General features: G+C 39.9%; 1 protein-coding gene across 3 annotated transcripts in view; it reads left to right on the forward strand.

Moving 5' to 3' along the window:
* Positions 1-17,048, forward strand: part of TBC1D31 (TBC1 domain family, member 31) — a 72,184-nt gene that overhangs the window by 50,666 nt on the left and 4,470 nt on the right. For 2 of the 3 annotated variants that reach the window (XM_011973008.1, XM_011973010.1), the window contains 6 exons: positions 513-665; positions 1,643-1,778; positions 5,516-5,608; positions 9,832-9,972; positions 11,645-11,839; positions 14,474-14,612. In XM_011973008.1, coding sequence (XP_011828398.1) covers positions 513-665; positions 1,643-1,778; positions 5,516-5,608; positions 9,832-9,972; positions 11,645-11,839; positions 14,474-14,612 — 857 coding nt within the window. The remainder of the gene's footprint in view (positions 1-512; positions 666-1,642; positions 1,779-5,515; positions 5,609-9,831; positions 9,973-11,644; positions 11,840-14,473; positions 14,613-17,048) is intronic. The other variant, XM_011973009.1, reaches the window with a different exon arrangement.

Here is a 17,048-nt window from a genome sequence, read left to right on the forward strand (position 1 = left end):
AGTTTTAATGAAGAAATACATTTGGCCGGGCATGGTGGCTCACACCTATAGTCCCAGCACTTTGGGAGGCCAAGGCAGGCGGATCACAAGGTCAGGAGTTCGAGACCAGCCTGGCCAACATAGTGAAACCCCGTCTCTACTAAAAATACAAAATATTGCTGGGTGTAGTGGCGCACACCTGAAGTCCCAGCTACTCAGGAGGCTGAGGCAGGAGAATCGCTTGAAGCCAGGAGGAAGAGGTTGCAGTGAGCGGAGATCACGCCATTGCACTCCAGCCTGGGCAACAGAGTGAGACTTCATCTCAATAAAAAAAAGAAAAATACATTCACATTATGAGTATTTGTGTAAAATCAGGGTTTGAAGGCTAGAAATATTAAAGATAGTTAATTCTTACATATGGAAATAAAATGGATTATACATTAATCGGTATACATTTTGTGTTTTGATGATTCTTGGATTTAAATTACTTAACTTTCTTCTTTGTGTTTTCATAATAATATTACCTACTTAAGGCAGACAGTTGAAGATATGCAAGCTGAAGCTGACCAGCAAAGAGTTGAAGATGAAGCTTGGTACCAGAAACAGGAGCTGCTTCGTAAAGCTGAAGAAACAAGAAGAGAAATGCTCTTACAAGAGGAGGAGAAAATCATACAACAAAGACAGAGGTATGTGTTATCCCTTTAAAAAAAAAATCTGGACATAAAAATTGGTTGAATAATTTTTATGCTCTTTCATTTTTTCATTTTAGGAACAACATTATATATAGGATTACCCAGCTGTGGCATTTCTATTAAGCAACTATTAAGTTAATAAAAAGAATCTTTATATACCACTTTTCAAAAAATTGCTATGTAGTAAAATATAATTCTAAAGCTATACTGAATATAAGCTAGATTTGCACGGATTAATGTTCCTGGAAGGACATTATTTAGAAACATTATTCTATAGTGGGCAGAAATGCTTTGTCATAGAGTGCTGGGTACATCACCTGTAGTGGAGTATAATTTTTTTAATTGTGTTTTAAGCATACCTGTGTGACCTGACAATTGTAACATAAAATGATTATGTCATTACTCATTTAACACTTTGGAGGACAGGGGAATGAGTATTAAATGCATATTCAAAAGTGTGTTAGCTGGGTGTGGTGCCACATACCTATAGTCCCAGCTACTAGGTAGGACCGCTTGAGCCCAGAAGGTCAAGGCCAGCCTGGGCAACATAGTGAGACCCTGTCTCTTAAAAAAGAAAAAGAAAAAACTTAAAAATAAATACGTAAAAGTATGTTAATAAGGTAAAATGTGTAAATTAAGTAAAGTTATGGGATAAACATTGAGACTAAGCCCAATTGTTGGGAAACTCACTTCTGTGTTTATTGATTCATATTCTTAGACGGAACTTTATGTAACAGATTTAGAGTGCGGGTTAAAAGGAATTACTGAACTGAGCCGGTAAGCTTTCTGCTAAAATTCTCAAAGCATAAGTATACATCATCTTTGGTAACGATGGAGCAGTTCTGGCATTCTTTCAGATAAAGGATAGCAATTGTATTGAAATGATGGGCATGGTAGACCTGTATGAGGAAAAAACTAAGTCATATTAGGAATTGCTTTATTTGTTCCACTTGATGTATTTTGTTTTTAAGGCTAGCTGCTGTGAAAAGAGAGCTGCAAGTAAAGGAAATGCACTTACAAGATGCTGCAAGAAGGCGTTTTCTGAAGCTTCAGCAAGATCAACAGGAAATGGAGCTAAGAAGACTGGATGATGAAATTGGGAGAAAGGTTTATTATTCTTACCTTAGTTCTCATACGTCATCTCCATTTACTCTCACTTAAATGTAATGAACGCCTTCAAATTAAATAATATTCTTAGAGTCCACCATGAATACTAAATAGCCCCTTTAATTTTATTTTCCTCTCAGCTTTTCTCATTCTCTTTTGTATTTCATGAATGGCTAAATATTTAAGAAATGCCAGGAAAATTAGTCAAGTGTCCTTAGTGACTGTTTCTCTAAAAATAGAAATATCAGTATCAGTTAGCCATTAAGTTAATTTTTTGTTTTTTTTGAGACGGAGTCTCACTCTGTTGCTCAGGCTGTAGTGTAGTGGTGTGATCTCAGCTCAGTGCAACCTCCACCTCCCGGGTTCAAGCGATTCTCCTGCCTCAGCCTCCCAAGTAGCTGGGATTACAGGTGCACACCACCACACCCAGCTGATTTTTGTATTTTTCATGAGATGGGATTTCACCATTTTGGCTAGGCTGATCTCGAACTCATGACCTCAGGTGATCTGCCCACGTCGGCCCCCCAAAGTGCTGGGGTTACAGGCGTGAGCCACCATGCCTGGCAGTTAATATTTAATTAGGGGACATATTCTTTTTTCATGTAAAAATTATCTGTGGCCAGTATAAAAATAATTTCCAGTACAAAATATATAGAATTAAAAATGGACTTTCTCCATCAGTCCTCATATCATCCCCAGAGAAACACTTTTAAAAAATGGTTAATTGGCAGGGTGCGGTGGCTCATGCCCGTAATCCTAGCACTTTGGGAGGCCGAGGCGGGCAGTTCACCTGAGGTCAGGAGTCCAGGACCAGCCTGGCCAACATGGTAAAATCCCATCTCTACTAAAAATACAAAAATTAGCTGGGCTTGGTGGCAGGTGCTTGTAATCCCAGCTACTCAAGAGGTTGAGACCAGAGAATTGCTTGCCCCCGAAGGCACATGCTGCAGTGAGCCGAGATCCGAGATCACGCCACTGCACTCCAGCCTGAGTGACAGAGCGAGACTCAGTCTCAGAAAAAAAAAAAAGGTTAATTATATAGCCTTTCAGGTATGTTCTATAGATAGAGGAGTAATTATAGTCATGCTTTCCTATATTTATACAAAAATGGGATTATTCTTCATTATACATTGTTTTTGTGACCTGCTTTTTAAAATTACATATGTTGAATATCTTTTCATATGTTATGTGTATCTATTTCTTTTTTGTGGTTGTATAATATTCCATTGAATGAATAGCTTATTTAATGCTTTGTTGTTGGACATTTAGGTTATTTGCAGTGTTTTGCAAATAACCATGCTACATCATAAAAGTCTTTTTACTTGCACACATACTTTTGTTGAGTAACTTCTAAATTATGCCAAATTGTTCTCTAAAAATGAAACGGCTTAAGCTATTTTAAGACCGTAAGAGTACCCATCCCCTAGTATAGTCAGTTGTACTGCGTCAGTCTTAATATTTGCCAAGCAGATAGATGACAAATAGTCTATTTTAATTTGCCTTTTTTTATTGTTAGTGAGGTTAAGTATCTTTTCTGTTACTTATCTTCCATTTGTAGAATTACACATTACATATTTGTATCATTTGTCCATCTTTCTGTGAAGTTAGACTTAACTTTCTGTCAGGTTAGCTTACTTATTTCTAAAAGGCAAGTCAATTGTCCCAACACCATTTGCTGACTATTAGCCAAGTCATTTGCCAACCGATGGTTTTTACATATTAAATTCTGTTACATACTTGATCTCCTTCCTTGCTTTTTCTGTTCCTAAGCCAGTACCACACTGTTTGAATGACAGTAGCTTTGAAGTGTTTTACTAACTAGTTCTAATTCTCACTCATTAGTCTTCCTTTTCAGAGTTTTTGTCAGTGTTCTCCAATGTTTATCATTCCAAATAGACTTTAAGAATTGTTTCACTTTTGGAATTCTCACCTCTCCCAATCCCATTGGAATTTTTATTAGGATTGCACTGAATTTATGCACTAATTTAGAGTTTCAAGCCTAGTTTTGATAAAATACGAAGTATTTTTTAAGTCTTTTTTTTTTTTTTTTTTTTTGAGACAGGGTCTCATTCTGTCACCTGGGCTGGTGTACAGTGGTGCAATCCCAGCTCACTGCAACCTCCACCTCCTGGGTTCAAGCAATTCTCATGCCTCAGCCTCCTGAGAAGATGGGATTACAGGTGCCTGCCACAACACCCAGCTAATTTTTGTATTTTTAGTAAATACGGGGTTTCACCATGTTGGTCAGGCTGATCTTGAACTCCAGACTTCAAGTGATCTGCCCACCTCAGCCTCCCAAAGTGCTAGGATTACAGGCGCCTGGCCTAAGTCTTTCAAAGTATTTTTAATTCATATGTATTAGAAATCTATTATCTCTTTATAGCATCATACTTATTGTTTTGTTTAAGCCTTGTTAATTTTAAATTGGTTTTCAAAATCCAAGATTTCTTTTAATTTTCTCGTCTAGTGAATGAGATTGATATTTCATTACTATAGAAAAGTGTATGTTCTTCCCACAAAGTAAGCTCAGAACTCTGATGTCTTTATTCCAAACCCCTTTGAAACAGGAGGCGGCACTTTTTGGTCCAAGAATTCTATAAACTCCTTTCAGCAACATGATCTGGCCTCTGCCTACCCTTCCAGCCTCCTGTCCTCCCAGCTGCCTGTTCTGATGTTGTGCTCTGACCCTGCCAAACCGCAAAAGTTCGTCTCGTGGTTCAGGCTCTAGCAGGAAAGGCTGCTTGAATCTGAAATGACAAGTACATGTGACTGTGAACATCTGTTAGCAGCAAGCAAAGCCGATCGGTTTTTGCTGTGGTACATAGCTGTTTGTATCTCTGAAAATTCATAAGCAAAAGAGCTCAGTAATTGAAATTCCTAAAAAGCGTGATTTGCTATGCCACACCTCTCCTCCACTTCCTGTCACTATTGCTGTTCTTACTTCATACAATCAAGCTTCCCCCCACCTTTGAGCTAGCTCCTTTCCTAATAACCTCTTTAAATTGAGCTGGTCCTGGTCCATGTTTCTCTTTTAGCCTTTGGATATATACGTTTGCACATCCAACTATGGTCTCATTTACTGTTTCTCCTATTTTAAGTATTTGATAGCATGTCTTTTACCATAATGACAATATCTAACATTTCACCTTATATCTAAGATCATTTCTAAGAGTCTCTAGAGAGTGCCATATCCCATATGCAAACCCTCTAGTATATAGGAATAAAAAACCTCCAACTAATCAAATTTTGGAAATAGGCGAACTCTAAATTAATTCACTTGGAGCAGAGCACACACAGGTCGAACCATCTGCAAGAAATTTAAACCTAGAATTGGTAATTGTCAAGCCGAACTTATAAAAGTAGAGAAGTTTAGTCAAAAAGAACATTAAATAAATGTTATATTTTTATCTACCCCAGATTTAAATTGCTCAAGTTTTTCTAACTCATGATATTGGTTACTGTAATACTGTAAGAACTGCTATCTGTTCTTCCAGTCTGAGTAGATGGGCATATGGTATTGTGCTTTTTATTCTTAAATTAAACTTCACTTTAACTGAGAGATTATTCCTAGATTCTGCAGTGAGTATTAATCTTTGTCAGTTACTCTGGTTTCAAAAACCCGATTGCTGTTATTTTAAATGCTGTTAGTAGGTCGTTCAGATTATAGGATTACTAAATCTATTAAAAATTATTTTGTAAATTCTTTTTGGTATTCACAGTTTGTTGTTTGGCCATAGGTATATATGAGAGATCGAGAAATTGCTGCCACAGCCAGAGACCTAGAAATGCGACAGCTGGAACTCGAATCACAAAAGAGACTTTATGAGAAGGTATAATTCAGTTATTTCCAACATAAGAAAAGCAGGTTTTGGCCAAGCTCAGTGGCTCAAACCTGTAATACCAGCATTTTGGGAGGCTGAGGTGGGAGGAGGATCACTTGAGCTAAGGAATTCCAGACCAGACATGGGCAATATAGTGAGACCCCATCTCTACCAAAAATTAAAAAATTTAGCTGGGTATGCTTACCTGTAGTCACAACTACTCAGGAGGCAAAGGCAGGAAGATCACTTGAGCCCTGGAGTTCGAGGCTGCAGTGAACCATAATCACACCACTGTACTGCAGCCTGGGCAAACAGAGCGAGACCCTATCTCAAAAAAAAAAAGAAAGAAAGAAAGAAAAAGAAAAGCAGGGTTTGTATAAACCCATTTTAGACTGTATTTATTCATGGTTTTCTAGCGTTCGTTTTATTCACTTTTTAAGCAGAATATAGTGCCATGCAGGATTGTAAGGTAGCCAAAATGTCTGAATGTACAGTTTGTTGTAATTATTTAATTCATGTTTCTGTTAGCAGCTTAGTCTAGTGTCTGAAGCACCAGATGTAGGCCCCAGATTTTGCCTCAGGATTTTTTACCAACTTACTAAATTTTCCTGTAATTATGTAATAGTGACTACAAAATTATCTCAATACCTCACAAGGATCCTGAAAGGTAAATCAGTCAGGAGCTGTAAAGTACTTTCTTTCTTTATTTGTATTTTTATTTATTTATTTTTGAGACAGTCTTACTCAGTCGCCTAGGCTACAGTGCAGTGGCATCATCTCAGCTCACTACAACCTTCACTTCCCCTGCTCCAGTGATTCTCCCACGTCAGCCTCCCCAGTAGCTGGGACTACAGACATGCGCCACCACGCCTATCTAATTTTTGTGTTTTTTGTAGAAATAGGGTTTCGCCTTGTTGCCCAGGCTGGTCCCAAACTCCTGGGCTCAAGCAATCTGCACACCTCGGCCTCCCGAAGTGCTAGGATTACAGGCATGAGCCACCACGCCTGTCCTGTAAATTACTTTACATTGGAATCTTCTGGAGTTAAATCAGCAAATATCTGCTTAGTACTTACTGTTCAGTTTTCAAGACACTGGAAGAAAAGGAGCTTTGTTAATATAAATTTTTATTATTTAGGAAAAATGTTTTGTTACTCATTTAGTGTTGAAACTGTACGTTTTCACTTCTTTCAGCCCACGTAAAAAGTCAGACTTTTTAGCCTGGGCAACACAGCAACACCCCATCTCTACTAGAAATACAAAGAAATAGCCAAATGTGGTGGTGTGCACCTGTGGTGCCAGCTATTCAGGAGGCCAAGGTGGGAAGATCACTTGAGCCTAGGGGACGGAGGCTGCAGTGAGCCAAGATTGTGCACTCCAACCTGGGTGACAGAGTGAGACCCTGTCTCAAAAAAAAAGTCATACTTTTAATTTGAAATTAGCGATAACTGCGAATTCATAATACATAACATATATGTTTGATAGCCATATTAGGTGAGATTTAAACCATATAGCATCCATTTACACCTATAACACTTTTAAAGTCTCCACACTGAATTTCTTCTAGAACTGAGCAAGGGATTTATAGTTTGGCTGAGTCTCCCATGATTTGGAATTAGATGTAATTCATGTGGACTAAGCTAAACTTTACTTTTTACTATCTTTTCTTTAGGGGTGGAGGATAGTGGCAATTGAAGGGTATAATTTTAGAACTAACAGAGAATTTGCAAGGAAAGTACTAAGAATTTCCAGATATTTGTCTCTCAGATTTTTAAACACTAACATTCTACTAAATTTGCTTTCTCTTCCTCTTTTTCTCTACCTATACACATATGTACACACAAATATATACTTGTTTTTCTGAACTGTTACAGTCCCGATGCTCCTTTACCCCTAAATACTTCAGTGTATATTTCCTAAGACCAAGGAGTCCTCTTATATAACCACAGTACCGTTCTCAAAATCAGAAATTAACATAAGATGATCTGATATATAAACCTTATTCAGATTTGATCCATTGTATCCAAAATGTCCTTTAGAGCAAAAGAAAATCTGAGAGCTCATCCATTGTTTTGTTGTCATCATTTTAGTCTCCTTTAAAATGAGATATGTTCCTGACTCTTTGTATTTTATGACATTGATATTTTTTGAAACATGTAAGCCAGATAATTTGTAGAATGTCCCTTAATTAGCATTTGGCTGTTGTTTCTTCATGAGAAGATTTAAGTTATCCATAGGAGTGCATAACTTTAATCTGTGGCAGTCTTACAACAGAAGTTATGTTTTGAGATGGAGTCTTGCTCTGTTGCCCAGGCTGGAGTGCAGTGGCATGATCTCAACTCACTGCAACTTCTGCCTTCCAGGCTCCAGCAATCCTCCTGCCTCAGCCTCCCAAGTAGCTGGGACCACAGGTGCGTACCATCACGCCCTGCTAATTTTTGTAGTTTTTATAGAGACAGGGTTTTGCTATGTTGCCCATGCTGGTTTCAAACTCCTGGGCTCAAGCAGTCCTCCCACCTTGGCCTCCCAAAGTGCTGGGATTAGACGCATAAGCCACTATGCCTGTCCCATATTTCTTGTTTTTTTTCAAACAATCATGTGATTGTTTGTTGAAAACTAGACATTTTGAATACAGTGCTCCCCAACTTATGATGGGGTTATGTCCTAATAAGCTCATCATAAGTTAGAAATATTGTAAGTTGAAAATTCATGTAACACCCTGATAGACCCATCATAAAATAAGAAAATTATTACATCAACTATAGGACCGTCTGGCATATAATGTGGCAATTTTGGAAATAAGATTGTCTCCCCTCCCCAGGGTTTCTTCTTGTTTCTTTGCTTAGTGACTTTTCTGAACTAATTTTGAAAGTCCATATCTTTTGTTGTATATAGCCACTGATGTCTCTATTCAGGTAGTTTGGGGGTCAGCAAATGATTGGACAGAGATTTTAATAGATTCTTTGAACCAGTAAGCTTCTAGTAGTTGTTGAGGAGCTCTGTGTGCATGTTAGGGCACGCCTTTATCACTCAGCTAGGCAGTTGCTACTTCTTAGATTCCACTTCCTGGTTATGCAAAACCTCAGAGTTAACCAGAAGTGTGAGATCTTAGGTCTTTCTCAGGTCTGAGAACACAGCCCTTAGCATATGCACAGCCTTACACATGCACATGACCTTCCAGGAATCTATCTGAGATTTTTTAAGCCTCCTGTGGACATCTGATTCTCCAGTTTTTCCTGTTAAGCTTTTTGCTTAGCCTATTGGTTGCTCTCCCAAGATCCACTGCCCCAAGCAGCCAAGATATTCAACAGTTTGCTCTAATTGTTTTCAACAACTTCTCCAGGGATAAGACTATTCTGCACTAGGCAAGCTCTGAGTGAGATTTTAAAAACACAGCCTTAGGAGTGGTCTTTCAGGGAACCACCAGAAAACTCAAACAATGACAGTTCTCCAGCAATGGTGGTTTGAAGGAGCTCTGTCCAACCCCATTTTGCTTGGCTTCCAGGCTGCTGGTTGTCAAGACTAATGTATAGGCCGGACACTGTGGCTTACACCTGTAATCCCAGCATTTTGGGAGGCCAAGGCAGGCTGATCACTTGATGTCAGGAGTTCGAGACCAGCCTGGCCAACATGGTAAAACCCCATCTCTACTAAAAATATAAAAGAAGTTAACCAGGCCTGGTGGTGGGCACCTGTAATCCCAGCTACTCAGGAGGCTGAGGCAGGAGAATCACTTGAAAACCCGGGAGGGGGAGGTTGCAGTGAACTGAGATCATGCCACTACACTCCAGCCTGGGCAACAGAGTGAGACTCTGTCTCAAAACAAAACAAAACAAAAGACTAATGCATAGCTTGGGAGTGGGGTGGGAACAGGAAAAATGCAAGATGAAATGTCAGAGAGCTAGCTGTTTTTACTGAGATTCAGCCATTTTTATAAGTAAATGCTCCCCAGATAGCTCCAAGCCTTTGGTTAATTTCCAGAATGCTGAAAAAGTTCATTTTGACTTGTTTTTTAATCCATGTTCTCAATGCTTTTATGGTTGAGAGGATTTCCAGGGGTCCTTACTCTGCCATTTTTGCTGATATCTCCAGTCTTCGCATTTTACTTTGAAAATTAGATGATTGCAGCTTTTATTTGTGTGCATATTACTATTCTGAAAAAAGTTGTTTTTGTATTCTAGCATTATATAAATCAGTGGTTTTTTGTTTTTTTTTTTACAAATGATTTTAACAGAATCTTACTGAAAATCAAGCAGCTGTTGCAAAAGAAATGCGAGCAGATGCAGATGCCTATAGACGAAAAGTGGATCTTGAAGAACACATGTTTCATAAGCTGATAGAAGCAGGCAAAACACAGAGTCAGAAAACTCAGAAGGTAAAAATACGATCCATTTAGTGTATATGCAGAAGAGAAATTTTCATCTGTCACCCTCTTAAGAGAACAAAATCGAAATTAAACTCTGTAAAGCTGAATTAGTTTGTTTCTTTGCTTCAGTTGTCACAGTTCCTAGAATCTCACATTGTTTCCTTTTATATATAGGATGTTTACTTCACTGACAATCATATGCATGTCTTTTTCCTACAGTTTGAGGAAATACAAAGGAATTTCCTCAAAGAAAATACAAAGGAATAGTGACTTACAAGAAAATACGAAGGAGTAGTGACTTAGAAGAAAATACAAAGGAATAGTGACTTTACAAATTATACTGTCCTGGCCAGGCGCGGTGGCTCAAGCCTGTAATCCCAGCACTTTGGGAGGCCGAGACGGGCGGATCATGAGGTCAGAAGATCGAGACCATCCTGGCTAATACGGTGAAACCCCGTCTCTACTAAAAAATACAAAAAAATAGCTGGGCAAGGTGGCGGGCGCCTGTAGTCCCAGCTACTTGGGAGGCTGAGGCAGGAGAAAGGCGTGAACTCGGGAGGCGGAGCTTGCAGTGAGCTGAGATCCGGCCACTGCACTCCAGCCTGGGCGACAGAGCGAGATTCCGTCTCAAAAAAAAAAAACAAAAAAAAAAAAACAAATTATACTGTCCTTCTATGTTCTGCCTCTGAAAACTGTCCCTGAGTTGATTAGGTTCAAAGCATCAGGTCCCTGCCTGGTATGTAAGCCAGCACTTCCAAGTGTATTGTGTGGACTATTAACTATTATTCAATAAGATGGGGGATGGTCAAGTAAGTATTGGAAATGCTGTCTTAAAGTGAGGTATTTTTCATGCCAAATTTGAGGATACTGTACATTTGTGAATATTTAAGAAAATTTCCCAGATGTATTTCAGAGAATTTCTTATGGAGTACGCTTTCAGAAATGCTGACTTAAGTGAATTGAAATAGAACTTGAGACTTTCAAAGAAGAGCTTTCTCTATTACGTCTTTAACACAATGTTAAATGGGTGTGTGTACCGGTCTGCTCCTGTTCCGAAAACCAGGAATAGTGTACAGTAGATACTTTCTGTTCTACAACAGTCTCTTAGGTGATTTCCTCAAGATATTCCTTTTTTTTTTAATAGGCTTTCGTCCAGTCTGTTAAAATGGGCTCTTCTTCAGAGTGCTGAAAACATGGAAATTGTTGAATCCCACCCATCCCCTAGCTGATAAGTTCTTAACCTTGGCTGTAAATTAGAATCACTTGAAGAGCTTTTTTTTTTTTTTTTTTTTTTTTTTGAGACAGAGTCCTATTCTGTTACCCAGGCTGGAGTGCCGTGGCATGATCTCAGCTCACTGCAACCTCCGCCTCCTGGGTTCAAGCAATTCTCCTGCCTCAGCCTCCCTAGTAGCTGTGACTACAGGCACCCGTCACCACACCCAGCTAATTTCTACTTGAAGAGTTTTTTAAAGGTGCCAGTACCCAGCTGTCCAGTGGTTGGTTTAATTGGCTTGTGGTGAGGCCCAGACATCAGCTTATTTTAAACACTCCCAGGTGATGCTAATATGCAGCCAGAGTTGTGCACAACCGCCCTAGACACGTGGATACATTGAATGGTTATACCTTCATTTTATATGTTAGCAGTCTGACCTTGTTTCTGAAATATATAACTTTTTCCTAGGTGATTAAAGAAAATTTGGCAAAGGCTGAACAAGCATGCCTAAATACTGACTGGCAGATTCAGTCTTTACATAAACAAAAATGTGATGATCTACAACGAAACAAATGTTACCAGGAAGTAGCCAAACTCCTTAGGGAAAACAGAAGGAAAGAAATAGAGATATTAAATGCAATGGTGGAGCAGGAAGCCAAGAAGGTAAAACTAGTGTTATCAGCTTTTTGTTATATCAAGCATTGGGTTTTTTTGTTTTTTCTTTTTTTTAAAGAGACAGAGTCTCACTTGGTTGAACAGCCTCAAAATTCGAACTCCGGGCCTTAAGCGATCCCCCTGCATCAGCCTCCCAAAGTGCTGGGATTACAGACGTCAGCCCCTTTACCCAGCCTAAGCACTGAAATTTTGAAGTAGTACAGAGTCAAATGACAAAAGCATCAAACCAAGTCATTCTTGCTGGAAGAGATAATCTGATTTTAATAGGTGTTTGTCAGAGAAGTCATCTAATATTGATTCTACAAAAAAATGATTAAGCGTCTTTCTCATTTACATTAGTGTGCTTCAATTTCTCAACTTCCTGGATTTTTGTTCTGGCTGCTTGAATAATATTAGTGCTTTAATTTAGCTCATTCTTTATACTTACAATGTAAAAGATGCTGAATAGGTAGAAATGGTCTGTAGCTGCTAGTAACAAAACCCCACACTACAGTGACTAGGAACAGGATAGATAGATAGTCTAGAGGTAGGGAGTCCAGGGTTAGTACTGGGGCTCCACCGTTATCAGGGAACTGTCCTCTTTCAGCCTTTCTGCACCTCTTCTTAGTGTATGGCTTTCATTTTCAAGGTTACCTGACCACCCAAGATGACTCCTGGAGTTCCAGCCATCACATACCCACTGCAGACAGCAGGGAGAAGGGAGAGCACAAGTGCGAATGTTCTGCCTCCCACCTGAGTCACACTCCCTTCTAACTTCTTTCCAGGAGTCCCACATCATATTTCGAGCCACATTTGTCAGCAAAGGATGCTGAGAAAAATAATATTCTTCACAGGGAGCATTATCATCCCAAATAAAATTAAGATTCTTTTCCTATCAGTTAATAGGATAGCTAAAAATAAAAACAAAAGATTCTATTCCTAAAGAAGAATCAAAGACTGGAGTCCAAGGAGGTAATTAATAGTATATGTCACACGTGTGTATCTTTTGGTTGCTCCTTCCAAAGACTCTGGGATCTGTGCTCTGGAGATATTTTTGCAGGTACCATAGACTTTTGTTTTTGTTTTTGTTTTTTTTTTTGGGAGGGGGGACGGAGTCTCGCTCTGTCACCCAGACTGGAGTGCAGAGGCGCAATCTCGGCTCACTGCAAGCTCCGCCTCCTGGGTTCACGCCATTCTCCTGCCACAGCCTCCCGAGTAGCTGGGACTACTGGCGCCCGCCAGCACACCCGGCTAATTTTTTGTATTTTTAGTAGAGACGGGGTTTCACCGTGTTAGCCAGGGTGGTCTCGATCTTCTGACCTCGTGATCCTCCCGCCTCGGCCTCCCAAAGTGCTGGGATTACAGGCGTGAGCCACTGCGCCCGGCGCTGGTTTCTCTTCAGATCGCATAAATCTTTCGCCTTTTACCATAGACTTTTGTAAGGACACTGAGGAGCTGGGGAAAGATCAAGATCTAGATACCTGGCTTAATTGCTTCTCTCTGTTGCTGTATCACAGTGTCTATTCTGAAAGCTGGCTTCTTACAGTGTCTTTCCTTCAAGTCACTATTCCAGATTCATTTTCCTCCTACCCCATCCCAGTGGCATGGAGCCTTATCGTATAACCCTTTCATTCTAGGACAGGAAGGAGGGCTTGGAGAGGGTGGGAGTAATACCCAGAACCCTGAGGCTGTTCTCAGGAAAACTGGGGTGGAAACTCACATTCTCAACATAAACATTGCTGACACTAGGGCTAGACTGTGTGAAATTCACTGCTGCTGGACTTTGGGTAAAATGGCATTTTTGAGAGTTGACTGAGAATCATTGTAAGGGCCTTTCACGTTCTGCAGAAATCCTTCCTTCTGTCTATCTAGTGTCCTGTGTTATAAAGCTGATTTGACCACTGCGTGGCCTTGGGAAGCTGCTCAGAATCAGCCCCCTCATCAGTAACATGAAAGGGATGGATATCTGTGATCCTTCCTTGCCCTCCTATTTTGTGATTTTTTTTAAAGTTTTTGTTATTTAATGCATTATTTCTATAACATAAAAATAATGTGTTTCCATGTAAAAGCTGTAGCTTTTCCAGAATTTTGGCAAACTTTAGGAGTTGGATTTTAAATATATTTTAGTTACCTTCTGAGCTAATTTTAAGATTATTATTTTCCCATTTTATGGAGAAGAAAATAGGGGTGAATAGAGATCACTTGACTTCCCTGTGGTCATCATGTGGACGAGAGCTGGGCAAAGAGTTCATTCTCTGAATTTTGTAGATTTTATTATTAAGATGTAGCATTCAAATTAAATAAAATGCAATTGCCACGAATACAAACCTAGCTTAGTCTTGTAAGATTTGAGATTTGAAACTTACTGAAATGCATTATTATTTCAGCAACTATTGGGATATAGTTGTGTGCTTTGTGGCACTCTGTAGTACTGCGGGTTGGATAAAACCTGCCTCTGCTTTCAAGGCTCCTAATAGCCTTGGGCCAACACAGGCACCCCAATTACCGTAACACCAAACGGATCCTACTTGCCATGGGAATATAAAGGAAAGTGGATAGAGAAGACAGAAGGGGCTCATTCTACTGTGAGATGTGTATTACTATACTTTTTATGTAATTTTTTTTCCATTTATTTGAATTTAGTGGAAGGAAGCTGAAGGAAAAGAGTTCTGTTTGAGATCAGCAAAGAAAGCGTCTGCTCTTTCAGATGCATCTAGAAAGTGGTTTTTAAAGCAAGAGATAAATGCAGCTGTAGAACTTGCTGAAAATCCATGTCATAAAGGTGAGTGTCTGAGAGGCCTTTCTCTCCATGATGTTACAGATTTATTCTTTTAGTAGGGTCTATTATTATGTTTTTTTTTTTTTTTTTTGAGACAGGGTCTTGTTCTGTCACCCAGGCTGGAGTGTAGTGATACAATCATGGCTCAGTGCAGCCTCAACCTCCTGAGCTCAAGCAGTTCTCCCATCTCAGCCTCCCAAGTAGCTGGGACCACAGGCGTGCATCCCCACACCCAGCTAATCTGTTAAATTATTTGTAGAGATGAGATCTCACTATGTTGCCCAAGTTGGTCTCAACCTGCTGGGTTTAAACCATCCTCCCGCCTTGGCCTCCCAAAGTGCTGGGATTATAGGCGTGAGCCACTGTGCCTGGCCAATGAATAAATTATTGGGATGTATTTTGGCACTTCTATTCAATCTACTGCTCAAGTAAAAGGTGATCACTGGTTACTATATTTTTGGTGGGAAAGGGTGGGCTGAGGAGGGACTATTACAAAAACAGAGTCCCAATGGAGGAAAAAGTGTGTGCAGACTGTCCTATGGAGTTCGGTTTGATTCTGTTGTTCCAAGGTGAAATATGTGCTTTGCCAAAAGCTGGTCCTCAGAACAACAGTATATTCAAGTACCACAGGGAAACTTCTCATAGGATCTGATCCAACACTAGGTTTCAGTACAAGGCTTATAGTGGCATCAACTGAAAAATCAAAATTATAATTTAAAACTCTAAAATACTCTGGAGGCTGAGGCAGGAGGATCTCTTTGAGACCAGGAGTTTGAGGCTGCAGTGAGCTATTATCATGCCACTGAACTCTAGCCTGGGCAACAGACAAGACCCTGTCTCTTTAAAAAAAAAAAAAAAAAAAGTTTTCCATAAAATTCTAGAGTACAGTTAACCAGGCACTTTTATTTTACTATGTTGCCTTTTATAATGTGAATACGTTGCTTTTTAAAATAATAGCTTTGTTGATACATAATTCACATGCCCTATAATTCACCTTTTTATTTATTTATTTATTTATTTTTTTGAGACAGAGTTTCGCTCTTGTGTCCCAGGCTGGAGTGAGTGCAGTGGCATGATCTCGGCTCACTGCAACCTCCACCTCCCAGATTCAAGTGATTCTCATGCCTCGGCCTCCGGAGTAACTGGGATTACAGTCCCAAGCCACCATGCCTGGCTAATTTTTGTATTTTTAGTAGAGATGGGGTTTCGCCATGTTGGCCATACTGGTCTCAAACTCTTGACCTCAGGGATCCACCTGCCTCAGCCTCCCAAAGTGCTGGGATTACAGGAGTGCCCAGCACCGCACACAGCCTAATTCACCTACTTAAAGTGTATTATTCAATGGCATTATATTATCATGTACTAAAAAATACACTTACAGAGTCGTGCAGCCATCACCACAAGAAAATTTAGAGCATTTTTCAGCACTCCAAAATGAACCCAGTACCCGTTAGCAGTCACTCCTCATTTCCACTCACTCCCCCAAGCCCTTGGCAACCACTCACTACCTTGTGTCCATTCACCTATTCAGGAAATTTCATGCAAATGCATGTAATATATGGTCTTCTGTGTCTGGTTTCTTGTACTTGGCATAATGTCTTGAGATTCAACCATGTTGTAGCATATATCAGCACTTCATTCCTTTTTATTGCTGAATAATATTCCATTGTGTGGATATTACATGTTTTTTCAATCTATTCATCAGTTGATGGGACATTTGGATTCTTTCCAGTTTTTGGCTTCATGAATATGCTGTGTGCATTACTTTTCCATTTCACAAATTTGAAGAGTGAAAATATAGTTTAGGTCATTTAATTATGCCTACTTTTTTTTTTTTTTTTTAAAGACAGAGCCTCACTCCATTGCCCAGGTTGGAGTGCAGTGGCACAATCTTGGCTTACTGCAACCTCTGCCTCCTGCATTCAAGCGATTCTCCTGCCTCAGCCTCCTGAGTAGCTGGGACTACAGGCGCATGCTACCATGCTCAGCTAATCTTTAGTAGAAATGGGGTTTTGTCACGTTGCGCAGGCTTGTGTCGAACTCCTGGCTTCAAGTGATCTGGCTACTTTGGTCTCCCAAAGTGCTGGGATTATACCTCACCCGGCCAAATCATGCCTGCTTTTAAAACCCCTCATTACCGCTCATATTTGAGATTTAGTGGTCCCAGATAGCACCAAGGGTACTTCGGGGAAGTGGAGAAGAGTAGAATGTGACCCTGCACAAATTAAATATTTAAAACTGTCTTACAAAAGATAACAACCATGGGAGCTGTCACTTCTCCCTCACCTGCTCACACTTACCCTTGATTTTGTGTGTGTGTATTTGTCTGTTTTTGTGAGACGGAGTCTCACTCTGTCACCAGGCTGGAGTGCAGTGGCGCGATCTCGGCTCACTGCAACCTCCGCCTCCCAGGTTCAAGCAATTCCCCTGCCTCAGCCT

The sequence above is a fragment of the Mandrillus leucophaeus genome, unplaced genomic scaffold, assembly GCF_000951045.1.
Source record: "Mandrillus leucophaeus isolate KB7577 unplaced genomic scaffold, Mleu.le_1.0 Scaffold133, whole genome shotgun sequence".
Lineage (NCBI taxonomy): Eukaryota > Metazoa > Chordata > Mammalia > Primates > Cercopithecidae > Mandrillus > Mandrillus leucophaeus.